Source organism: Ornithorhynchus anatinus, chromosome X4 (assembly GCF_004115215.2).
Source record: "Ornithorhynchus anatinus isolate Pmale09 chromosome X4, mOrnAna1.pri.v4, whole genome shotgun sequence".
Classification (NCBI taxonomy): Eukaryota; Metazoa; Chordata; class Mammalia; order Monotremata; family Ornithorhynchidae; genus Ornithorhynchus; species Ornithorhynchus anatinus.
In genome coordinates, this window is record NC_041752.1 from 3,414,147 (window position 1) to 3,433,892 (window position 19,746).

At 50.8% G+C, this 19,746-nt stretch overlaps 1 protein-coding gene across 1 annotated transcript; it reads left to right on the forward strand.

Moving 5' to 3' along the window:
* Positions 1-482: 482 nt before the first annotated feature.
* Positions 483-14,816, forward strand: NELFB (negative elongation factor complex member B). The gene is made up of 13 exons (XM_029054375.2): positions 483-649; positions 2,843-3,006; positions 4,113-4,212; positions 5,256-5,486; positions 6,787-6,972; positions 7,351-7,463; positions 8,008-8,110; positions 9,237-9,332; positions 10,663-10,805; positions 12,294-12,400; positions 13,115-13,256; positions 13,832-13,940; positions 14,679-14,816. Exons 1-13 carry the CDS (start codon positions 548-550, stop codon positions 14,814-14,816), a joined length of 1,734 nt encoding a protein of 577 aa, XP_028910208.1. The 5' UTR covers positions 483-547.
* The last annotated feature ends 4,930 nt before the right edge of the window (positions 14,817-19,746 follow it).

The following is a 19,746-nucleotide window of genomic DNA, read 5'->3' on the forward strand; positions in this document are numbered from 1 at the left end:
AATAGAGAAGCAGCGTGGCTCAGTGGAAAGAGCACGGGCTTTGGAGTCAGGGCTCATGAGTTCGAATCCCAGCTCTGCCACTTGTCGGCTGTGTGACTGTGGGCAAGTCACTTCACTTCTCTGTGCCTCAGTTCCCTCATCTGTAAAATGGGGATTAAGACTGTGAGCCCCACGTGGGACAACCTGATTCCCCTATGTCTACCCCAGCGCTTAGAACAGTGCTCGGCACATAGTAAGCGCTTAACAAATACCAACATTATTATTATTATTAAATACTACTGGATGACTGAATGCCGTCATTCTGCGGGGCGGGGCCGTTGTGCCGGTGGGAACCAAAAGCGCCGGGTGGCGGTTTCCGGCCGGGACCGGATGTGGCGGGCGCGGGCCGGAAGTGAGGCCTTGGGGGGCTTGGGGGGGCGCCGAGCTGGAGGGGCCGGCGGCGGCGGCGGCGGGGGCGGAGCGGGGCGCGGCCCGGCCGGCGGCGGCGGCGGCGGAGCGGGGCCCCGATGGACCGCGGCCCGGGGCCTCCTCTTCGGCCTCGGCCTCCATGTTCGCGGGGCTGCAGGACCTGGGGGTGGCCAACGGCGACGACCTGAAGGAGACGCTGACCAACTGCACCGAGCCGCTCAAGGCCATCGAGCAGTTCCAGGTGCGGCCGCCGGGCGGCGCCAGAGGACCCCCCATTCATTCATTCATTCATTCAGTCATTCACACCTCTCTAATAATAATAATGTTGGTATTTGTTAAGCGCTTACTATGTGCCGAGCACTGTTCTAAGCGCTGGGGTAGACACAGGGGAATCAGGTCGTCCCACGTCGGGCTCCCAGTCTTCATCCCCATTTTCCAGATGAGGGAACTGAGGCCCAGAGAAGTGAAGTAATAATGTTGGTATTTGTTTGGGGCTCACAGTCTTCATCCCCATTTTCCAGATGAGGGAACTGAGACCCAGAGAAGTGAAGTAATAATGCTGGTATTTGTTAAGCGCTTACTATGTGCCGAGCACTGTTCTAAGCGCTGGGGTAGACACAGGGGAATCAGGTTGTCCCACTTGGGGCTCACAATCTTAAGCCCCATTTTACAGATGAGGTAACTGAGGCACCGAGAAGTTAAGTGACTTGCCCAAAGTCACACAGCTGACAAGTGATCGAGCCGGGATTCGAACCCATGACCTCTGACTCCAAAGCCCGTGCTCTTTCCACTGAGCCACGCTGCTTCTCCACAGTCACCCAGCTGACAGAGCTGGGATTCGAACTCATGACCTCTGACTCCAAAGCCCGGGCTCTTTCCACTGAGCCATGCTGGTTCTCTAATAAATAATGTTGGTATTTGTTAAGCGCTCACTCTGTGCCGAGCACTGTTCTAAGCGCTGGGGGAGATACAGGGTCATCAGGTGGTCCCACGGGAGGCTCCCAGTTAATCCCCATTTTGCAGGTGAGGGAACTGAGGCCCAGAGAAGTGAAGTGACTCGCCCACAGTCACACAGCTGACAAGGGGCAGAGCCGGGAGTCGAACCCATGACCTAGGACTGGGTGCAGAGCGCTTGGGACAGGGGGCGTTCTGTGGAGGGCTTACTGTGTGCAGAGCACTGGGGAAGCAGCGTGGCTCAGTGGAAAGAGCTTGGGCTATGGAGTCAGAGGTCATGAGTTTGACTCCCGGCTCTGCCCCTTGTCAGCTGTGTGACTGTGGGTGAGTCGCTTCACTTCTCTGGGCCTCAGTGACCTCATCTGTAAAATGGGGATCAACTGTGAGCCTCACGTGGGACAACCCGATTACCCTGTATCTCCCCCAGCGCTTAGAACAGTGCTCTGCACATAGTAAGCGCTTAACAAATACCAACATTATTATTATTATTGACTAAGCGCTGGGGAGAGGAGGCACACTGTGGAGCTCTCCCTGGACAGAACATTAGACTAAGCGCTTGGGAGAGGAGGTATTCTGTAGTGGGGTTACTCTGTGCAGAGCACTGGACTAAACGCTTGGGAGAGGAGGCATTCTGTGGAGCTCTTACTGTGCAGAGCACTGGACCAAGCGCATGGGAGAGGTGATATGTTGAGAACTTACTCTGTGCAGAGCACTGGACTAAGCGCTTGGAGAGGAGGCATTCTATGGAGGGCTTACTCTGTGCAGAGCACTGAACTAAGCACTTGGGAGAGGAGGCGTGCCTTCAGTTGTCTTTATGGAGCACTTTACTCTGTGAGGAGCACTGGACTAAGCACTTGGGAGAGCAGGCGTTCATTCAATAGTATTTATTGAACGCTTACTATGTGCAGAGCACTGGACTAAGCGCTTAGAATGGACAAATCGGTAACAGATAGACAGTCCCTGCCCTTTGACGGGCGCACAGTCTAATCGGGGGAGACGGACAGGCAAGAACAATAGCAATAAATAGATTCAGTGGAGGGCTTACTGTGCAGAGCACTGGACTAAGCGCTTGGGAGAGCAGGCGTTCATTCAGCCTTCTTTATGGAGCACTTACTATGTGCAGAGCGCTGGACCGAGCCCTTGGGAGAGCAGGCATTCTTTGGAGCATTATTGGGTGCAGAGAGCTGGACTAAGCCCTTAGGAGAGCAGGCGTTCAGTCATATTTATGGAGCGCTTATAGTGTGCAGAGCACTATACTAAGCGCTTGGAAAATACAGTACAGCAATAAAGAGAGACAGTCCCTGCCCACAACAGGCTTATAGTCTAGAAGGGGGGGGGGGACACGTGTCTCTGGATCGTGGTAGACTGAGTCAATCAGGCTTCCTACGTGGAAGGGATTCAGATCCGCATACAGTTCCTTGATTTTTTTAGCCCCGCTTAGCAAGAAGTCAGTTTCCGACCTATTCCTGTGTTTTCTCAGACAGAAAATGGGGTCTTACTCCCCTCCCTCCAGTCTGCCCTGCCTTTCTTGGACCTGCACGGCACCCCACGCTTGGAGTTCCACCAGTCCGTGTTCGACGAGCTGCGGGACAAGCTCCTGGAGCGGGTGTCCGCCATCGCTGCCGAAGGGAAGGTCGAGGAAAGGTAGGCACGTGGGGGGTGGCGTCCCGTCGGTCGCCAACCCAAGAATACACCCCGCACCTGTTAATAACAACAGGTATTGAACTCCTCCATTTTACAGATGAGGGAAGTGAGGCCCAGAGCGGTTAAGTGACAGCCCCAAGGCCACACAGTTGAGATTAGAGAAGCAGCATGGCCTAGAGGAAAGAGCCCGAGCCTGGAAGTCGGAGGATCTGGGTTCTAATAATAATAATAATGGTGTTTGTTAAGCGCTTACTATGTGCCAAGAACCGTTCTAAGCGCTGGGGTAGATACAAGGTAATCAGGTTGCCCCACGTGGGGCTCACGCTTTTAATCCTATTTTACAGATGAGGTAAGTGAGGCACAGAGAAGTAAAGTGGCTCTCCCAAGGTCACACAGCTGACAAGTGGCAGAGCCAGGATTAGAACCCACATCCTCTGGCTCCCAAGCCCGGGCTCTTTCCACTAAGCCGCGCTGCTTTTCTAATCTCAACTCTGTGGCCTTGGGGCTGTCACTCACCTGCTCTGGGCCTCACTTCCCACATCTGTAAAATGGGGGTTCAGTACCTGTTGTTTTTAAATCTGTCTATGCCGTTGGATCAATACCCTTTGGGCATTTGGCATTCACCCCACCCTCAGCCCCGTAACCCTTAGGTACGTATACGTAATTTATTTATCAATCAATTAATGCTATTCATTGAGCGCTTACACTGTGCAGAGCTCTGAACGAAGCGCTTGAGAGAGTACAGCAGAAATAGTGGATGTGTTCTCTACCCGTAATGAGCTTACAGGACTTAAGTCCATATCCATAATTTATATTAATGTCCATCTCCTCCTCCAGACTCTAAGCTCATTGTGGGCACGGAACATGTCTACTTATTATTGTTCTCTCCCAAGCGCTTAGTACAGTGCTCTGCACACAGTAAGCGATCAATAAATATGACTGGCTGCCAACCCTGTTATACTGTTCCGTCCCCAGCACTTAGTCAAGCGCTCAATAAATACGATGGATTATTTGATTGATTCCCGCTCTTGCCCTTTCTGACCGCCATTCAGAAATTCAGAACCGTCCGTCACGTTGTTGGTTTTTTTTCCTCCGTGCGTTCCTAGGTACAAAAAGCTGGAAGATCTCCTGGAGAAGAGTTTCTCGCTTGTCAAAATGCCCTCTATCCAGCCAGTGGTGATGTGTGTCATGAAACATCTTCCTAAGGTAAAAGCTGCCTGATGCCAAAACCTGCCTGACTCTGTTATACCCTCCCAATCGGGGTCTTAGACTCCTGTATCTTCAGTCAGGGTCTTAAACTCTCGTACTTTCTCAATCAAAGGTCTTAGACTTTGGCAACTGGGATGTAAATGGCAGCCGCCAACCTTTCAGTTACACTTTCTTTAGTCAGAAAGCATATTTGAATCTTCTCGAAGAACCAGAGTGCGGGCGGGGAGGGGGCAGCCCTTGTCCATTTATAATTTGGCTGACCACAGAATGGAGCTTGGAAAGTTGGTAAAGAGTAACATTTCCAAGAAAAGAGAGGATCGAATCTAGATGATGGTATGTTTTTTTGGGCCAAGAAACAGCATGGTCTAGTGGCTAGAGCCCGGGCCCGAGAGTCGGAAGGACCTGGGTTCTAACCCTGGCTCCACCACTCATCTCCTACGTGACCTTGGGTAAGTCGTTTCACTTTTCTGGGCCTCAGTTCTCTTATTTGTATAATGGGGATTAAGACTGCAAGCCCCATGTGGCACGTGGACTTTGTCCAACCTTCCATTTTTTCATCCAGATGTATTTATTGCGTGCTTACTGTGTGCAAAGCACTGTACTAAGCACTTGGGAGAGTATAGTATAATAATAAAATTATAATATAATGATAAACAGTATATTATAAAAATAAACACATTCTCTGTCCCCAACAAGATTATAGTCTAGAGGAGAAGACAGGCATTAATATAAATAAATTATAGATGTGTACATAAGGCTGTGGGGCTGGGAAGCGGGGAGAGGACCCGATTAAGCTTATATCCACCTCAGCGCTTAGTACAGTGCCCGGCACCTAAGAAGCGCTTAACAAATACCATTTTAAAAGAAGTAAATGTCTAGAATGGAGCTTAGCGGGTGCTCTGGGAAAGATGGGGGTCTTCCCTGTGGCCTGAGAGGCATTGCCAGCTCAGTAGATAAGGAGCACCGAGTAAAACGGCAGCCCCGCAATGTGCCCCGCAATGTGCACGGGGGTTTGCCGACTCCTCCCCGCTGTTGCGAAGGTCCCGGAAAAGAAACTGAAGCTGGTCATGGCCGACAAGGACCTGTACCGCGCCTGCTCGGTGGAGGTGAAGCGTCAGATCTGGCAAGACAACCAAGCCCTGTTCGGCGACGAGGTCTCCCCGCTGCTGAAACACTACATCCTGGAGAAGGAGAACCTCGTGTTCAGCAGCGACCTGTCCGTCTTGCATAACTTCTTCAGCCCTTCTCCGAAGACGAGGCGTCAGGGGGAGGTGAGGCTCGGGACTCGTCCGTTCATTCAGTCTGTCGTATTTATTGAGCGCTTACTTGGGCAGGGTACAGTACTAAGCGCAGGGGAGAGGACAGTAGATGGGGAGACATAAATATTTAGATCCACGTGGCGGATCCTGCCTCCGGTAATCTCACCCTGGAGTTGAAATTCTGCACCGAGCGGGGTGTAGTGGAAAGAACCCCGGGCTGGGGTTCTAATCGTGGCTTCGCCACTTGGCTGCTGAGTGACCTTGGGGAAGTCACTTAAGTGCTCTGGGTCTCGGTTTCCTCACCTGTAAAATGAGAATTAACTTCCCCTTCTCCATCCCATGAGATGGTAAATTTGTCACGGGCGGGGAACACGACTTAATTCTGTTAGGTTTGTGCTTTCAAGAGCTTAGTACCATGCTCTGCACATAGTAAGCGCTCAGTAAATATGAATGATTCCTTCTTAGTCTGAAACCCCCATGTGGGGCAGGGACTCTGATTCCCTGGTGTTGAGAAAGCACTTGGTAAATACCATCATTTCATCCTCTGGTGAGAGGTGTTTTGGAGAGCTATAGGAATCCGGGGCCTCAGAGGAGTTAAAAGGGTCCAAAGGAATTGTTTTTCTGCCAAACTTGGAACAAGCCGGCTTCTCGGAGGCACGGTTTCTGTGGGTAAGTGAGCGGGAGGTGATAGTGAAACAGTTTGCAGCACTAAAGCGTTACCAAAATGCCGACAAGTGAACTTAATTTGGGTAAGTTCAGCTCACCTTTTAAGGTAGCCAGAGGGCAACCATATTGGTGTCAGGTTTCTGACTTCTTGGATCACTGGGGGCATTTTTTCTACAGGACAGAAGCTAAATTAGCAAGAGTGAGGGGCACTCTTTTGCCCACACTCTCCCTATCTGCCTTTGGCACCTGAGGAATGTGAATTCAAATGATCGCTACTCACCCCTGGTCCTGCTTCTGACCCGGAACTCCCTCCCCCCCTTAAATATGACAGGCCACAACTCTCCCCACCTTCAAAGCCTTATTAAAAACCCATCTCCTCCAAGAGGCCTTCCCCGACTAAGCCCTCACTTCCTCTCCTCCCACTCCCTTCCGCGTTGCCCTCTTGATTCGGCCCCACGACGCTTCCGTCCACATCGGTCTTTATTTCTGTCCACCTCCATCTCCCCTTCTAGACCCTAGGCTCGTTCCGGGCAGGGGACGCAGTGACCATCTCCATCAGGTCGCCCTCCCCCAGGCACCTAGTCTGGCACTTGGCCCATTGTAAGCGCTTAGCAAGTACCCTGGTGGTGTCTCGCCGCGGTCCTAGGTGGTGCAGAAGCTGACGCAGATGATCGGGAAGAACGTGAAGCTGTACGACATGGTCCTGCAGTTCCTCCGCACGCTCTTCCTGCGGACGAGGAACGTCCACTACTGCAGCCTGAGGGCCGAGCTCTTGATGTCCCTCCACGACCTGGACATCAGCGACATCTGCACGGTGGACCCCTGCCACAAGGTACCGGACAGACCTTTTTCCCCCTCCTCTTAGACCGGACAGAAATGAGGGTGGAAGAACCCTTTTTCTCCTCCTCCTAGACCAGAAATAAATGAGTTGGGGGGGGAAGGACTTCAAGTCACTTCAATTATCTGTGCCTCAGTTTCCTCATCTGTAAAATAAGGATTAAGACCGTGCATGGGGGACATGGACTGGATCCAACCCGACTAACTTGTATCCATGCCAGCACCTGATAGAATGCCTGCCACGTAGTAAATGCTCAGCAAATACCGTAAGCTACTGCTTTTTTTGTCTGCTCTCGGTGATAGAAAGGGGCCCCTCCCCGACTTCACAACGGTGGTGTGTTTTTTTTGTTTGTTTTATTCTCGTCTTGTGCAGTTCACCTGGTGCCTGGACGCCTGCATCCGAGAGAGGTTCGTGGATAACAAGCGAGCTCGGGAACTGCAGGGCTTCCTGGACGGCGTGAAAAAGGGACAAGAACAAGTATTGGGGTGAGCGGAAGGAAAAGGATCTCGGGACAGCACAGGGCAATCAGCGGCAAAGTCCTCACAGCAGGCACGGGGTGGACCCTGGATTAGAATCCAGGTCCTCTGGCTCCCGGGTCCTGCTGCGTGAATATCACCTGAGTACATTACACTCCCTTTTGCTTGAAAATTATCAGGGAATGGATGTTAAAAAGAAGAAAGAAATTTCAAAAAGTCGTATTTTCTCTGTAACATAGAAAACGAGTTGCTGGCGGGTTCATTGTCGTTTGGTGGTTGGGTTTGAATTCTTAATGCTCTCGTCAGATGTTATCTACCTGGGCTGTAGAACCGAACACGGCAGAAAGTACCCCCAGGCTCCTTCTCGTGGAGTGGGTGAAACTCTGGCAGCCATTTCTTTGGATCGCAAATTAATGGACATCTTGGGCTCCTCTGATCATCGTTCAAATAAAAGTGGCTCCTGTTTGGGGGGAAGGGGTGTCTTGCTTAGCTCTTGGTCCAAATTTAAAATGTAGAACTGACGTTCTTTCATTTCTTCTCTCTCCCCGCAAAGGGATTTATCTATGATCCTGTGTGACCCCTTTGCTATCAACACCTTGGCCTTGAGCACTATTAGACACCTTCAGGAGCTGGTGGGCCAAGACACCTTGCCCAGGGTGAGTTTCCCGAGATGACATGATGTCGTCCTTGTCCATTTTTCCACAGATATGCCTTAGTTGAAAAGAGGTTGATACTGGCTGAGATATAAATAATTATGGTAGTTCTTAAGTGCTTGCTACGTGCCAGGCACTGTCCTAAGCACTGAGGTGGATACAAGCAAATAGGGTTGGACACAGTCCTGTCCCCCGTGGGCCTCATGGTCTCGATCCCCATTTTCCAGATGAGATAACTGAGGCCCAGAGAAGTGAGGTGACTTGCCCAGGGTCACTCGGCAGACGAGTGGCGGAGCCGGGATTAGAAACCATGATCTTCTGACTCGCAGGCCCGGCCTCTGGCCATTTTGCCGTGCTGTTTCTGCTTGGGAACATGTCTGTATCTAACAACTCTGTTGTATTCTGCCGGGTTCTTAGTACAGTGCTCTGAAACCATAGCTTCACTCCAGGGGTGTAATTCGGAAGGAGATGAAATTGGTCCTCCACTATTTTGCAAGTGGAGGAAGGTGTTGTACGGAAAAAAGCAGACCAGTCCCCGCCAGGTTCTGATGTGTCTCACTTTTGTCCCCCATGTGCCCTGACTCCATCTCCTCCTCCTCACCAAAAGTGGGGAGAATATGCAGCTCCAAAAGGGTCCTAATGAGTTGTCAAAAGGCAGGCTCCCAGGCAGAGCTGGAGATGCCTTCTCAGTTGGACTCAGGTCAGTGCTCTGCACACAGCAGACGGTAAGCTCCTAGAAGACAGGGATCGTGCCTTCCAACTCCAGCACACTCCCCCAAGCGCTCAGTTCAGTGTGTCTTCCCTGCTCTGTTGTCCTCTTATTCATTCAATTGTATTACTTACTGTGTGCAGAACACTGTACTAAGTGCTTGGGAGGGGACTTTCCAGCAATAGGCACTTTCCCTACCCACTACAACCTAGAGTTCTCCCCAAAGTAATCCGTCGATGGATTGAGGGAAACGAGAAATCCCGTTCTGAATCATGGCTAAAGATGGAGAGGGTGTGGTGTTTCTAGATTCCAGGAGGAGATCGAAAAGAAGCCCTCCTTCAGAGAGCCTGTGTCATTTGGCCTAGCTAAAGGTAGTAATCTGTGATTTTAAATGTGTTTTGTTTTCATCTGAATTTACAGGAAAGCCCTGATCTAATGTTGCTGTTAAGGATGCTGTCTCTGGGGCAAGGCGCCTGGGACATGATTGACAGCCAGGTCTTCAAGGAGCCAAAGATGGTACTCTTATTTTCAAGATGATTGTTACTATCTTTATCATCATCGTTATTATCACTGTTATTATTCTTGTTAAAATACTTAATGTGTACCAAGCTCTGGGGGAGAATCAAGCCAATCAAGTTGAACCCAGGCCCTGTCCCACAAGGGGGTCACGGTCTAAGAAACGGGGTTCGAGGTACTGAATCCCCATGACGGGTGAGGAAACTGAAGCGTTAGAGAAGTGAAGTGACTTGCCCAAAGTCATCCGGCAGACAAGTGAGAAGCAGCGTGACCTGAGAGAAGCGGCGTGGTTTAGTGGATAGAGGTAACTGAGGCACAGAGAATTAAAGTGCCTCTCCATGGACTCTTTTTAGTGTCCAAGCGGGAGTCCCACAACTGGTGATTCAATAATAATAATAACAATAATAATAAATTGTGATATTTAAGTGCTTAATTTGTGCCTGGGACTGTATTCATAATAATAGTAATAATTGTGGTACTTGTTAAGCACTTTCTGGGTGCCAGGCACTGTACTTAAGCACTGGGATGGATACAAGTGAATGGGGTTGGACACAGTCCCTTGTCCCACACGGGGCTCCCGGTTTCGATTCCCGTTTTACAGATGAGGTAATTGAGGCCCAGAGAAGTGAAGCGACTTGCCCAACATCGCACCCTAGACAAGTGGCGGTGCCGGGATTATAATCCATGACCTGATTCCCGAGCCCATGCTCTATTTACTATGCCATGCTGTTTCTCATATTAAGCACCCGGGTAGATCGAAGCTAATCAGATTAGACACAGCCCCTGTCCCCCATGGGGCTCACAGTTGTAATCCCCATTTTACAGATGAGGTAACCGAGGCCCAGAGAAGTAAAGAAACTTTCCAAAGGTCACACAGCATAGAAGGGGCGTAGCTAGGATTAGAACCCAGAGCCTTCTGACTCCCAGGCCCAGGCTGTAGCCACCAGGCCACGGTCCTTCAGTTCACCAAGCCAAAACCCCAAGGTCTTGACCACTAACCTTTCTTCGAGTGGTTCGTCAGTGGTTAGAGAAGCAGCGTGGCTCAGTGGAAAGAGCACGGGCTTTGGAGTCAGAGGTCATGAGTTCGAATCCCAGCTCTGCCACTTGTCAGCTGTGTGACTGTGGGCGAGTCACTTAACTTCTCGGTGCCTCAGTTACCTCATCTGTAAAATGGGGATTAAGACTGTGAGCCCCACGTGGGACATCCTGATTCCCCTGTGTCTACCCCAGCGCTTAGAACGGTGCTCGGCACATAGTAAGCGCTTAACAAATACCAACATTATTATCGTCAGGCTGTTTCATTTGCAACTTTCTTCTCTCCCTCTTCCAGGAAGTGGAGCTGATCACCAGGTTTTTGCCAATGCTGATGTCCTTTGTGGTTGACGATTATACGTTCAACGTAGACCAGAAATTGCCAACGGAAGACAAAGTGCCCGTTCCTTATCCCAGTACACTTCCGGAGGGCTTCACCAAGTATGTTATTCAATTCAGTCATATTTACTGAGGGCCGACCGTGTGCAGGGCACTGTACTAAGCACCTGGGAGGGGACACTATAACAATAAAGAGACACGTTCCCTGCCCACAATGAGTTTACACTCTAGAAGGGGAGACAGACGGGAATGAAAATAAATAGAGGACGGATACGGACATAAGTGCTGTGGGCTTGGGAGCGGGGGTGAATAAAGGGAGTGAGAGTGATCAGAAGGGAAAGGGAGAAGAGGAAAAGAGGGCTTATTGAGTGGGTCAGCTTCATGAGGAAAAATGTGTTTTTAACTTTATTGAAAAGCCAAATTCGATTGAGCGAAATAGTTACGGTAGTATATATTATGTCCCAAAGCCCTGAGCTAAATGGCAGGGTAGGACCAAGATAATCAGATCAGACACAGTCCCCGTCCCACCCGGGGCTCACAGTCTTAAGAGGCAGAGAGAGCAGGGACCCTTGTCCCATTTTAGACGTGAGGAAATTGAGGAACAGAGACGTCACACTGCAGGCCCGTGGCAGAGCCAATACTTGAGGAGCCCCGGTCTTCTGCCCTCCAGTCCTGTGTGCTTCCCACTAGACCACCTTTCTTAAAACCCAGAAGCATCGGGTCAGAGAGGCCAACTACAAGTCGTCATGCTCGGGCTCTGTTTAAGATCTCCTCTTTGGAGCTGAAGATGAAGAAGGATAGTTAAAGGAGTCATTTTTTCTTTTAATGGTATTTGTTAAGTGCTTACAATGTGCCAGGAACTGTACTAAATGCTGAGGTAGATGCAAGGTGGAGCACATTCTGTTTCCCCCTGGGGGTGCAATCTTAATCCCCGTTTCACAGATATGGTAGCTGAAGCACAGAGAAGTGAGGTGCCCTGCCCCAGGTCACACAGCAGACGAGTGGCGGAATCAGGATTGGAACTCAGGTCCTTCTGACTCCCAGGCCTAGGCTCCATCCACTAGGCCACGCTGAGTCATCGTCTTGAAATAAAGCTGCTCAGAACCAAAATAGCGGGATAAGCATGCCGGTGGGTGGTTTTAAGGATCAGCTAATAATAATAGTATTTATGGTATTTAAGTGCTTACTGCGTGCCGAGCACCGTTCTAAGTGCTGAAGTAGATCCAGGGTAATCAGGTGGGACACAGTTCCTGTTCCACATGGGGTTCACAGTCTTTATCCCCATTTTTCAGGTGAGGTAACTGAGGCCCAGAGAAGTTAAGTGACTTGCCCAAACTCACGTAGACAAGTGGTGGAGCTGGGATTAGAACCCACATCCTCTGACTCCCATGCTCTTGCCACTAAGCCGTGCTGCTGCTTCAGATGCCGTAGGGGCTCCCACTCCCATAAAATGGGGCTTCGGGATGCCACAAAACCCCTTCCCTGAACGTGCACGATCATTAAACAGTAGCCCGTTGGAGACCCTGGGTGTAGTTTTGCGGGGGTCTGTGGGGAGGGGCCGGGCTCTGACGCCGCCCGTGCCCGTCTCAGGTTTTTGCAAGACCACCGCATCGCCTGCGAAGTCGGCCTGTACTACGTACTTCACATTACTAAGCAGAGGAACAAAAACGCTTTTCTCCGACTCCTGCCGGGATTGGGTGAGTCTGCTCCAGTAGCCTTCCTTATCAAACCCCGGTGGGTGGTATTTGTTAAGCGCTGTGTGCCAGGCACTTTACTAAGCGCTGGGGTAGATACCTGCTAATCACGTTGGACACAGTCCGTGTCCTACGTGGGGCCCACGGTCTTCATCCCCATTTTCCAGGTGAGGGAACTGAGGCCCAGAGAAGTGAAGCGACTTGTCCAAGGTCACAAAGCAGACAGGTGGCGGATCTGGGATTAGAATGTGCTTTTTCTACTAGGCTGTGCTGCTTCCACAGCATTAACAACTTACTTCGTGCTAAGCGCTGTACCGAGCACTGGGGTAAATCCAAAATAATCAGGTCCCACGTGGGGCACACAGTTTAAGTAGGAGGGAGAATAGGTAGTGAATCTGTATTCTGCAGGCAAGGGAACTGAGGAATTGAGAAGCAAAATGACTCAGGTCAGGCAGTGGATAAGCGGCGGAGCCAGGACTAGAAACCAGGTCCTTCTGACTCCCAGGCCCAGGCTTTACCCACTAGGCCACGCCACTTCTCGGCTAGAACGAAAGAGAAATTTGCCCGAGGGAGTTTGGAGAAACGGCACCGACGTCTCTGTGGAAACGCAGCCTCTGTGGGTTAAAAATTGGGGGGCTGCCGTCCGTCGCCATCAACGAAGCGCAGAGCATCGGGGCCCTCCGCCCCCGGCCGAGTAACGAACCCTTGTCCTTGCAGTGGAGACCTTCAGCGACCTGGCCTTCGGCGACATCTTCCTTCATCTGCTCATGGGGAACCTGACCCTCCTGGCGGACGAATTCTCCACCGAGGAGTTCTGCACCAGCCTCTTCGACGGCTTCTTGCTCACCTCCTTCGCTAGGTCAGCCCGCGGCCGGTCCTGGGCGGGGATAGGGGAAGACAGGCCTTGTAAAGCCTGGGATGGTTGGGGGACGGGGAGGCTTTGAAAGCCCAGAATCTGTAGGACTGGCGGGACCCTATGTTCTTGTACCAACTCCAGCGCTTAGTACAGCTCCCAGCTATGTGAAGTGTATGCACTTAAGTACCCCAATTATTATCATTATTTCGTCATTGGCCACGGCACCCAGGGAAAGGGATTCTTTGGACCTGTGTACTTGTTCTGTTTTGTCGTCTGTCTCCCCGCTTCTAGACTGTGAGCCCGTTGTCGGGTAGGGATTGTCCCTATCTGTTGCCGAATTGTACTCTCCAAGCGCTTAGTACACTGTACGCGTTCAATAAATACGATTGTATTTGGGCAGGAGGAGCACTTTACACCTCCGACCTTGGTTCTCCCAAAAAAGCAGCCCGTCTCATTCGGTTCATTCGACCGTATTGACCGAGCGCTTGGGGTGTGCAGAGCACTGTAGTAAGCGCCTACCCTCCTGGCCTGTGTGGCGTTGGCCTAATCTTTCACCTCCCGTGCCTGTTCCTTTCCAGAAAGGAAAACGTGCATCGTCATATACTGCGACTCTTGGTTCACCTGCATCATAAGGTGGCACCCTCCAAGCTGGAGGCCCTGCGGAAGCTGTTGGAGCCCGGCAGCCAGGTGGGTCACTTGGTCACTTTGGGGCTGGGCATTTCTACCCCAGGACAGACCCGGCCACCGCCGTTGCATCCCCAGCGGGGGAGCCCAGACCCTTTCGCAACTCGGAGAAGCAGCGTGGCCTAGTGGAGGGTGCCCAGACCTGGGACCCGGTTTCCAATCCTGGATTCGCCGCTTGTCTGCTGGGTGACCTTGGGCAAGTCATGTCGCTCCTCTGGGCCTCGATCTGTAAAATGGGGATTAAGCCCGTGTCCCATTTGAAATGTGGGCTGGGTCCAACCTGATTGTCTAATGTCTACCCCTGCGTTTGGTACAGTGCCTGGCCCATAGTAAGTGCTTAACTAATACCGTAAAAAAAAAAACCCAAAAAACCAAAACAACCTTCCAAACTTCTGATCTTGTTTTCCAGTCCGGGGAACTACCCCCTCTGGGGCTCTCTGGGCAGCCGGATGTTGGACTCCGTGGTTTCCATTTCCCACACTGAAAGGGACATGACCCGTAGACCAGAAAGCCAGATTCCCCTCCCTTGGCTCCCTGGAGAACCTGTTCTATTTAGCTGGTGGCTTCTGAAGCTTAATTATCTCCTGGGTTTTAATTACATCCTTCACTAAAAAAAAAAAAAATCTGTGGCAGGTGGGCCTCTGGGTTTTTTTGGTTTTGTTTTTTGAGTGGTAGCCAGGCTTTTGTCCCCCATCCCCAAGCATGACTTGTCTTACCCTGTGCGTCCTTCTCCCCCCGCAGAGCGGCGAGGCCATAAAGGACCTGTACAACCAGCTCGGAGAGAAACTAGACCATCGCAAACCCAGCCCAGCCCAGGCCCCGGAGGTGCCTGCCTTGGACCTGCCCCTGGCGACTGTCCCCACCCCAGCATCGCTGTGAGGCTCCCTGGGCTCTGAGCCAGGGGGCGGACCGGGGGGCGGGCGGGGGGCTGCCGCTTCTCCGTTAGCTTCCTCTTCGGGATCCGGATGACGAAGCCACTCGGGCCGGTTCTCGCAGCGAATTAGCGGCCCCCTCTTTTTCCTTTCACAACAGGCGGGATGTCCACCTAAGGGAGGTAAGGGCCGGGCATCTGGACGACAGGAATCCCCTACCGGTCGTTCCCTTGCCCCTCCCTGTCCCGTCCCAGGCACATCTCCCTCCTCCGTGCCTCCGTCCCCCCGCTTGTTTAAGCGAAGACACCATCCACCCTTTGGGGTCCAGTTGACCAGATTTACGGAAGCAAGGTGATTCCATGCATCCCAGCGCAGGGTCGCCGGCCTCTTAGAAAGAAATCCTTCAGGTCGCCTTCCCCTACTCTCCCCACTTTTCACTTTTGGCTCCCAGAACGGAGAAACGAGCATCCTTTCAACTGCAGTAAGGTCGCTGCAGGTTCCCTCTTTTTGGCATTTCTTTTTGAGCTATCCTCAGAAGGCATCTGACCTATTTTTTTCTTTTTAATATGTACATATGCTTAACTCGAAAAACGTTCTCTGTCTTTGTCGCTGGATCTTTCTCCGTGCTGTCCCGAGCGGGGAGAAACGACTGTTTTGTATGTCGGGGGCTTCGGTTTGGCAAGTGGACAGAGTGAAATCCAGGGTCGGCCGATGCTGCCCACGCAGCCTCGGGAACCATTGGGAGGCAGAGGCAGGTCTGGCGTCGGCGGGGGCGGGCGTAGATCTGAACCGAACGAGTGTTTCACTCCCGAAGTTGGTCAGGGCTCAGAGAAAGGAGACATTCGGGGTTTCCAAATCCCAGTTATGTAATGGAAGAAAGTCCGCCTCGAGTCAGGAAGTGTGGTAGCCCCCTCTGGCTTTCCAGTCAATCACACTCTGCGACAAGTGCCCCTGGGGAAGCGGGGATCGGCTCTGCCCGGCCCCAGAGAGAAGATGGGAAGGCTAAGGCAGGCACCAGTTTCTAGTCACGGACGGGTTTCAGTAGAAGGCTCAGGTGGGATGGAGTAGCACGTGGAAAGACCAACTCCCCCGCACCCTGTAAATTTAGGGAGTACAAGCCACGCACTGTGGGGGTGTAATCTAGGCTCGGGGGGGCCTCGTGGGAGAAGGGAGAATCCTAGCTGGATACCACCCTTTTGTGCTCCTTCCCGCAAAAATCCAAGAGCCCCCAGAGGGTCCCAGAAAGGAAAGCCTCACCCCTTACCAATTGCCCGTCTCCTCCTTCAGTCCTCAAGGCCCCAATCTCCTGTCCCCTTTTGGCCCTTGTCCTTTTTTTGTCATCTGCAAACTTTCTGCTGCCTCAGACTCAGCCCCCCCAACCACAACAGTCTCACCCTGCTCCACCAAACACTGCCATCCGGTCCCCCGACCCACTGACTTTTGCGTCGGACTCGGAGTGGAGAGAGAAAGCGGGCAATCTTCTCAACAGAACATCAGCGACTAGAAAGCTTTGGCCGGCCACGAGAAAGAAGACAATAAGCGATCTTGGCTTTAGCGTAACCGAATCAGACGAATCAAACAAAATGGTGGGTCAGTCCCTTTTCCCAGATTCCCGTCTCAGGGAGGGTTGTGGCGCCTCTCATCTCTGCCCAATTATTTGGTGTAAATGGGAGACTCGTGTTAACTGGGAGAAAGCTATCTAAGCGATATAGGCTTTCGCTTGGAGAAATAAAAGAGGATTTTATAAATAATATCTGAACTGCCATTTATATCAGAGTCGGAAGCTGGAAAACAAACATTCGTTAATGTTTAACACTGTGTTGTAGAATCCTAGGTCAGCCAAAAAAAAAACAACCCTCATCCAGGAGGACTTTATTATAGATTCCCCTCCTCCTCGGCCAGGTCATTTGGCAATGAAGATTTACTTGCAGTCAATACACTAGTTCCCACAAGAACGTGTTTAGCGACTGAGCGCTTGAGAGAAGACAGGACAATAATTAGAAGACATTTCTTGCCCACAACGACCTTAGAGTCTAGAGGGCTCCTTGAGGACAGGGATCATGTCCACAAGTTACATCTCTCCAAGGATTTGTGTCCAGGCCTCTGCCCAGAGCGAGCATTCGATAAGTACTACTGATCGATTGGTAACCTGGGAATTAGTAGTTAGGAAATGTGAAAATGGAGAAACAGAAAGTGGGTAAATTGTACGTGCCGGCAAATAAACTGCAGCCCGGAAACTTAATAGTAGCACTGGAATTGATGAAGCACTTAGGTGTCAAGCCCTGTGCTAAATGCTGGGACAGATACAAGGTATTCCTAACCGACTGTCCTCCATGGGGCTCGGTCTAAGGGTGGGAGGACAGATATTTTATTCTCACTTTACAGATGATGGTAAGTGGTTCCCCAAGGGTGCACGGGAAGTAAATGGCAGGGGTGGGATTTGAACCCAGGTCCCCTGAATAATAATAATAATTATGGTGGTATTTGTCAAGCGCTTACTATGTGCCAAGCACCATTCTAAGCACTGGGGTAGATAGAAAGTAATCGGGTTGTCCCACGTGAGGTTCCCAGCCTTAATCCCCATTTTCCAGATGAGGTAACTGAGGCCCAGAAAAGTGAACTGACTGGCCCTAAATCACCTAGCAGACAAGCGGTGGAGTCGGGATTAGAACCCACGACCTCTGACTCCCGAGCCCGGGGTCTTTCCACTAAGCCACGCTGCTTTCAACTAGTCAATCAGTGGTATTTCCTGAGGGCCTACTGGGTGCAAAGCACTGTACTAAGCACTTAAAAGAGTACGATGCAGCAGAGTTGAGAGACGACGTTCCCTGCCCACAAGGAGTTTAGAGGACTAGCCCCCCTGCTCTTTCCACTGGGCCGCACTGTCTCTCGAGATCTCTCCCAACTAAGATCCTCCCCCCGGCCTGCCCGTATAGGGTTGTCCATGGTGTGAGAAGCAGCGTGGCTCAGTGGAAAGAGCACGGGCTTGGGAGTCACAGGTCATGGGTTCTAATCCCGGATCCGCCGCTTACCAGCTGTGTGACTTTGGTCAAGTCACTTCACTTCTCTGGGCCTGTTACCTCATCTGGAAAATGGGGATTAAAACTGTGGGACAACATGATGACCTCGTGTCCCCCCAGCACTTAGAACAGTGCTTTGCACATAGTAAGCGCTTAACAAATACCACCATTATTATTACGACCTCCTAGAGAACTGTATCGTATTGTCCTTCAATACAATTAGAGAAGCAGTGTGGCTCAGTGGAACGAGCCTGGGCTTCGGAGTCAGAGGTCATGAGTTCGACTCCCGGCTCTGCCATTTGTCAGCTGTGTGACTGTGGGCAAGTCATTTAACTTCTCTGTGCCTCACTTCCCTCGTCTGTAAAATGGGGATTAAAAGTGTGTGAGCCCCACGTGGGACAACCTGATTACCCTGTATCTCCCACAGCGCTTAGAACAGTGCTCGGCACCTAGTAAGCGCTTAACAAATACCAACATTATTATTCAATCCCGGAACCCGCAGCAGTTCCAGACCTCCAGGGAAACATGCAGAAAGCGATGGCTTTTCTGAGGAAATAGAACAGAGCAAATCCGCTCCTTGCAGCTTGCTCTCTCCCAGCCACCCAGAGGGTAATTACTCATGAAAAAAATGATCATTTAATTCTCCTAGCAAGCTGGGAAACAAAGGCAGGTGGGGGAGGCGGAAGACATTGGTGAATCACCACGTATCTCTAGGAATCCCAGGCTGTTCTAGGCAAAGCCAACAGCTGCACAGAGAGTTGGGGGCCTGTGCTGAGACTCAGTGTATTGTGCACGGACCTGGATGGGAAAATAAAAATTCAAAAAAGACACAGGTCTGGGTCTCGAAGATGTCCAGGAGGAAACAACAACGACAAAAACTTGTATAGGTCCCCCTCTAGACTGTAAGCTCACTGTGGGCAGGGAATGTATCTTCCAACTCTTTTATATCTGTAATAATGTTGGTATTTGTTAAGCGCTTACTATGTGCCAAGCACTGTTGGGGTAGATACAAGGAAATCAGGTTGTCCCACATAGGGCTCACAGTTTTAATCCCCATTTTCCAGATGAGGTAACTGAGGCACAGAGAAGTTAAGTGACTTGCCCAAAGTCACATAGCTGAGGCAGGGATTAGAACCCACAGCCTCTGACTCCCAAGTCTGGGCTCTTTCCACTAAGCCACGCTGCTTCTCCCCTCCCAAGCATTTAGTACAGCATTTAATACTATATTATTACCTAAATACTTGGTTACTCACACGCTTCTTTCCTTCAACCCCATAGCACTTACACACATCTTATACTCTCAATCCCTCCAATATATGTATTACATTAATTATCTGTACAAATAACGTATTATAGTATCTGTCTTCCCCACTAGACTGTGAGCTCCTTAAGGGCAAGTGTTATTTTTTTAATGGTATTAAGCCCCTCGTTTGTGCCAGGCACTGTACTAAGCGTTGGGGTAAATGCAAGATAATCAGTAAATATGATTGACTATCTCAAGGAATCCTTCCAGTTCAGAATTGGAGACAGCTCATGTTTCTGAACCATCCCTGAGTCCTCACCGTTATTACTATTGCTAATATTATTGTATTAAGCACTTACTAATAATAATAATAATAATGTTGGTATTTGTTAAGCGCTTACTATGTGCCGAGCACTGTTCTAAGCGCTGGGGTAGACATAGGGAAATCAGGTTGTCCCACGTGGGGCTCACAGTCTTAATCCCCATTTTACAGATGAGGGAACTGAGGCACAGAGAAGTTAAGTGACTTGCCCACAGTCACACAGCCGACAAGTGGCAGAGCTGGGATTTGAACTCATGAGCCCTGACTCCAAAGCCCGTGCTCTTTCCACTGAGCCACGCTGCTTCTCTCTATATATATACTATACTATACTATACTATACTATATATAGAGC

Excerpts from the sequence above, each read along its gene's own strand:
- NELFB (XM_029054375.2), top strand. The coding sequence starts at position 548 with ATGTTCGCGGGGCTGCAGGACCTGGGGGTGGCCAACGGCGACGACCTG. Across the intron at positions 10,806-12,293 it reads CTTCCGGAGGGCTTCACCAA|GTTTTTGCAAGACCACCGCA; the intron begins GTATGTTATTCA and ends TGCCCGTCTCAG. Across the intron at positions 12,401-13,114 it reads CCGACTCCTGCCGGGATTGG|TGGAGACCTTCAGCGACCTG; the intron begins GTGAGTCTGCTC and ends TTGTCCTTGCAG.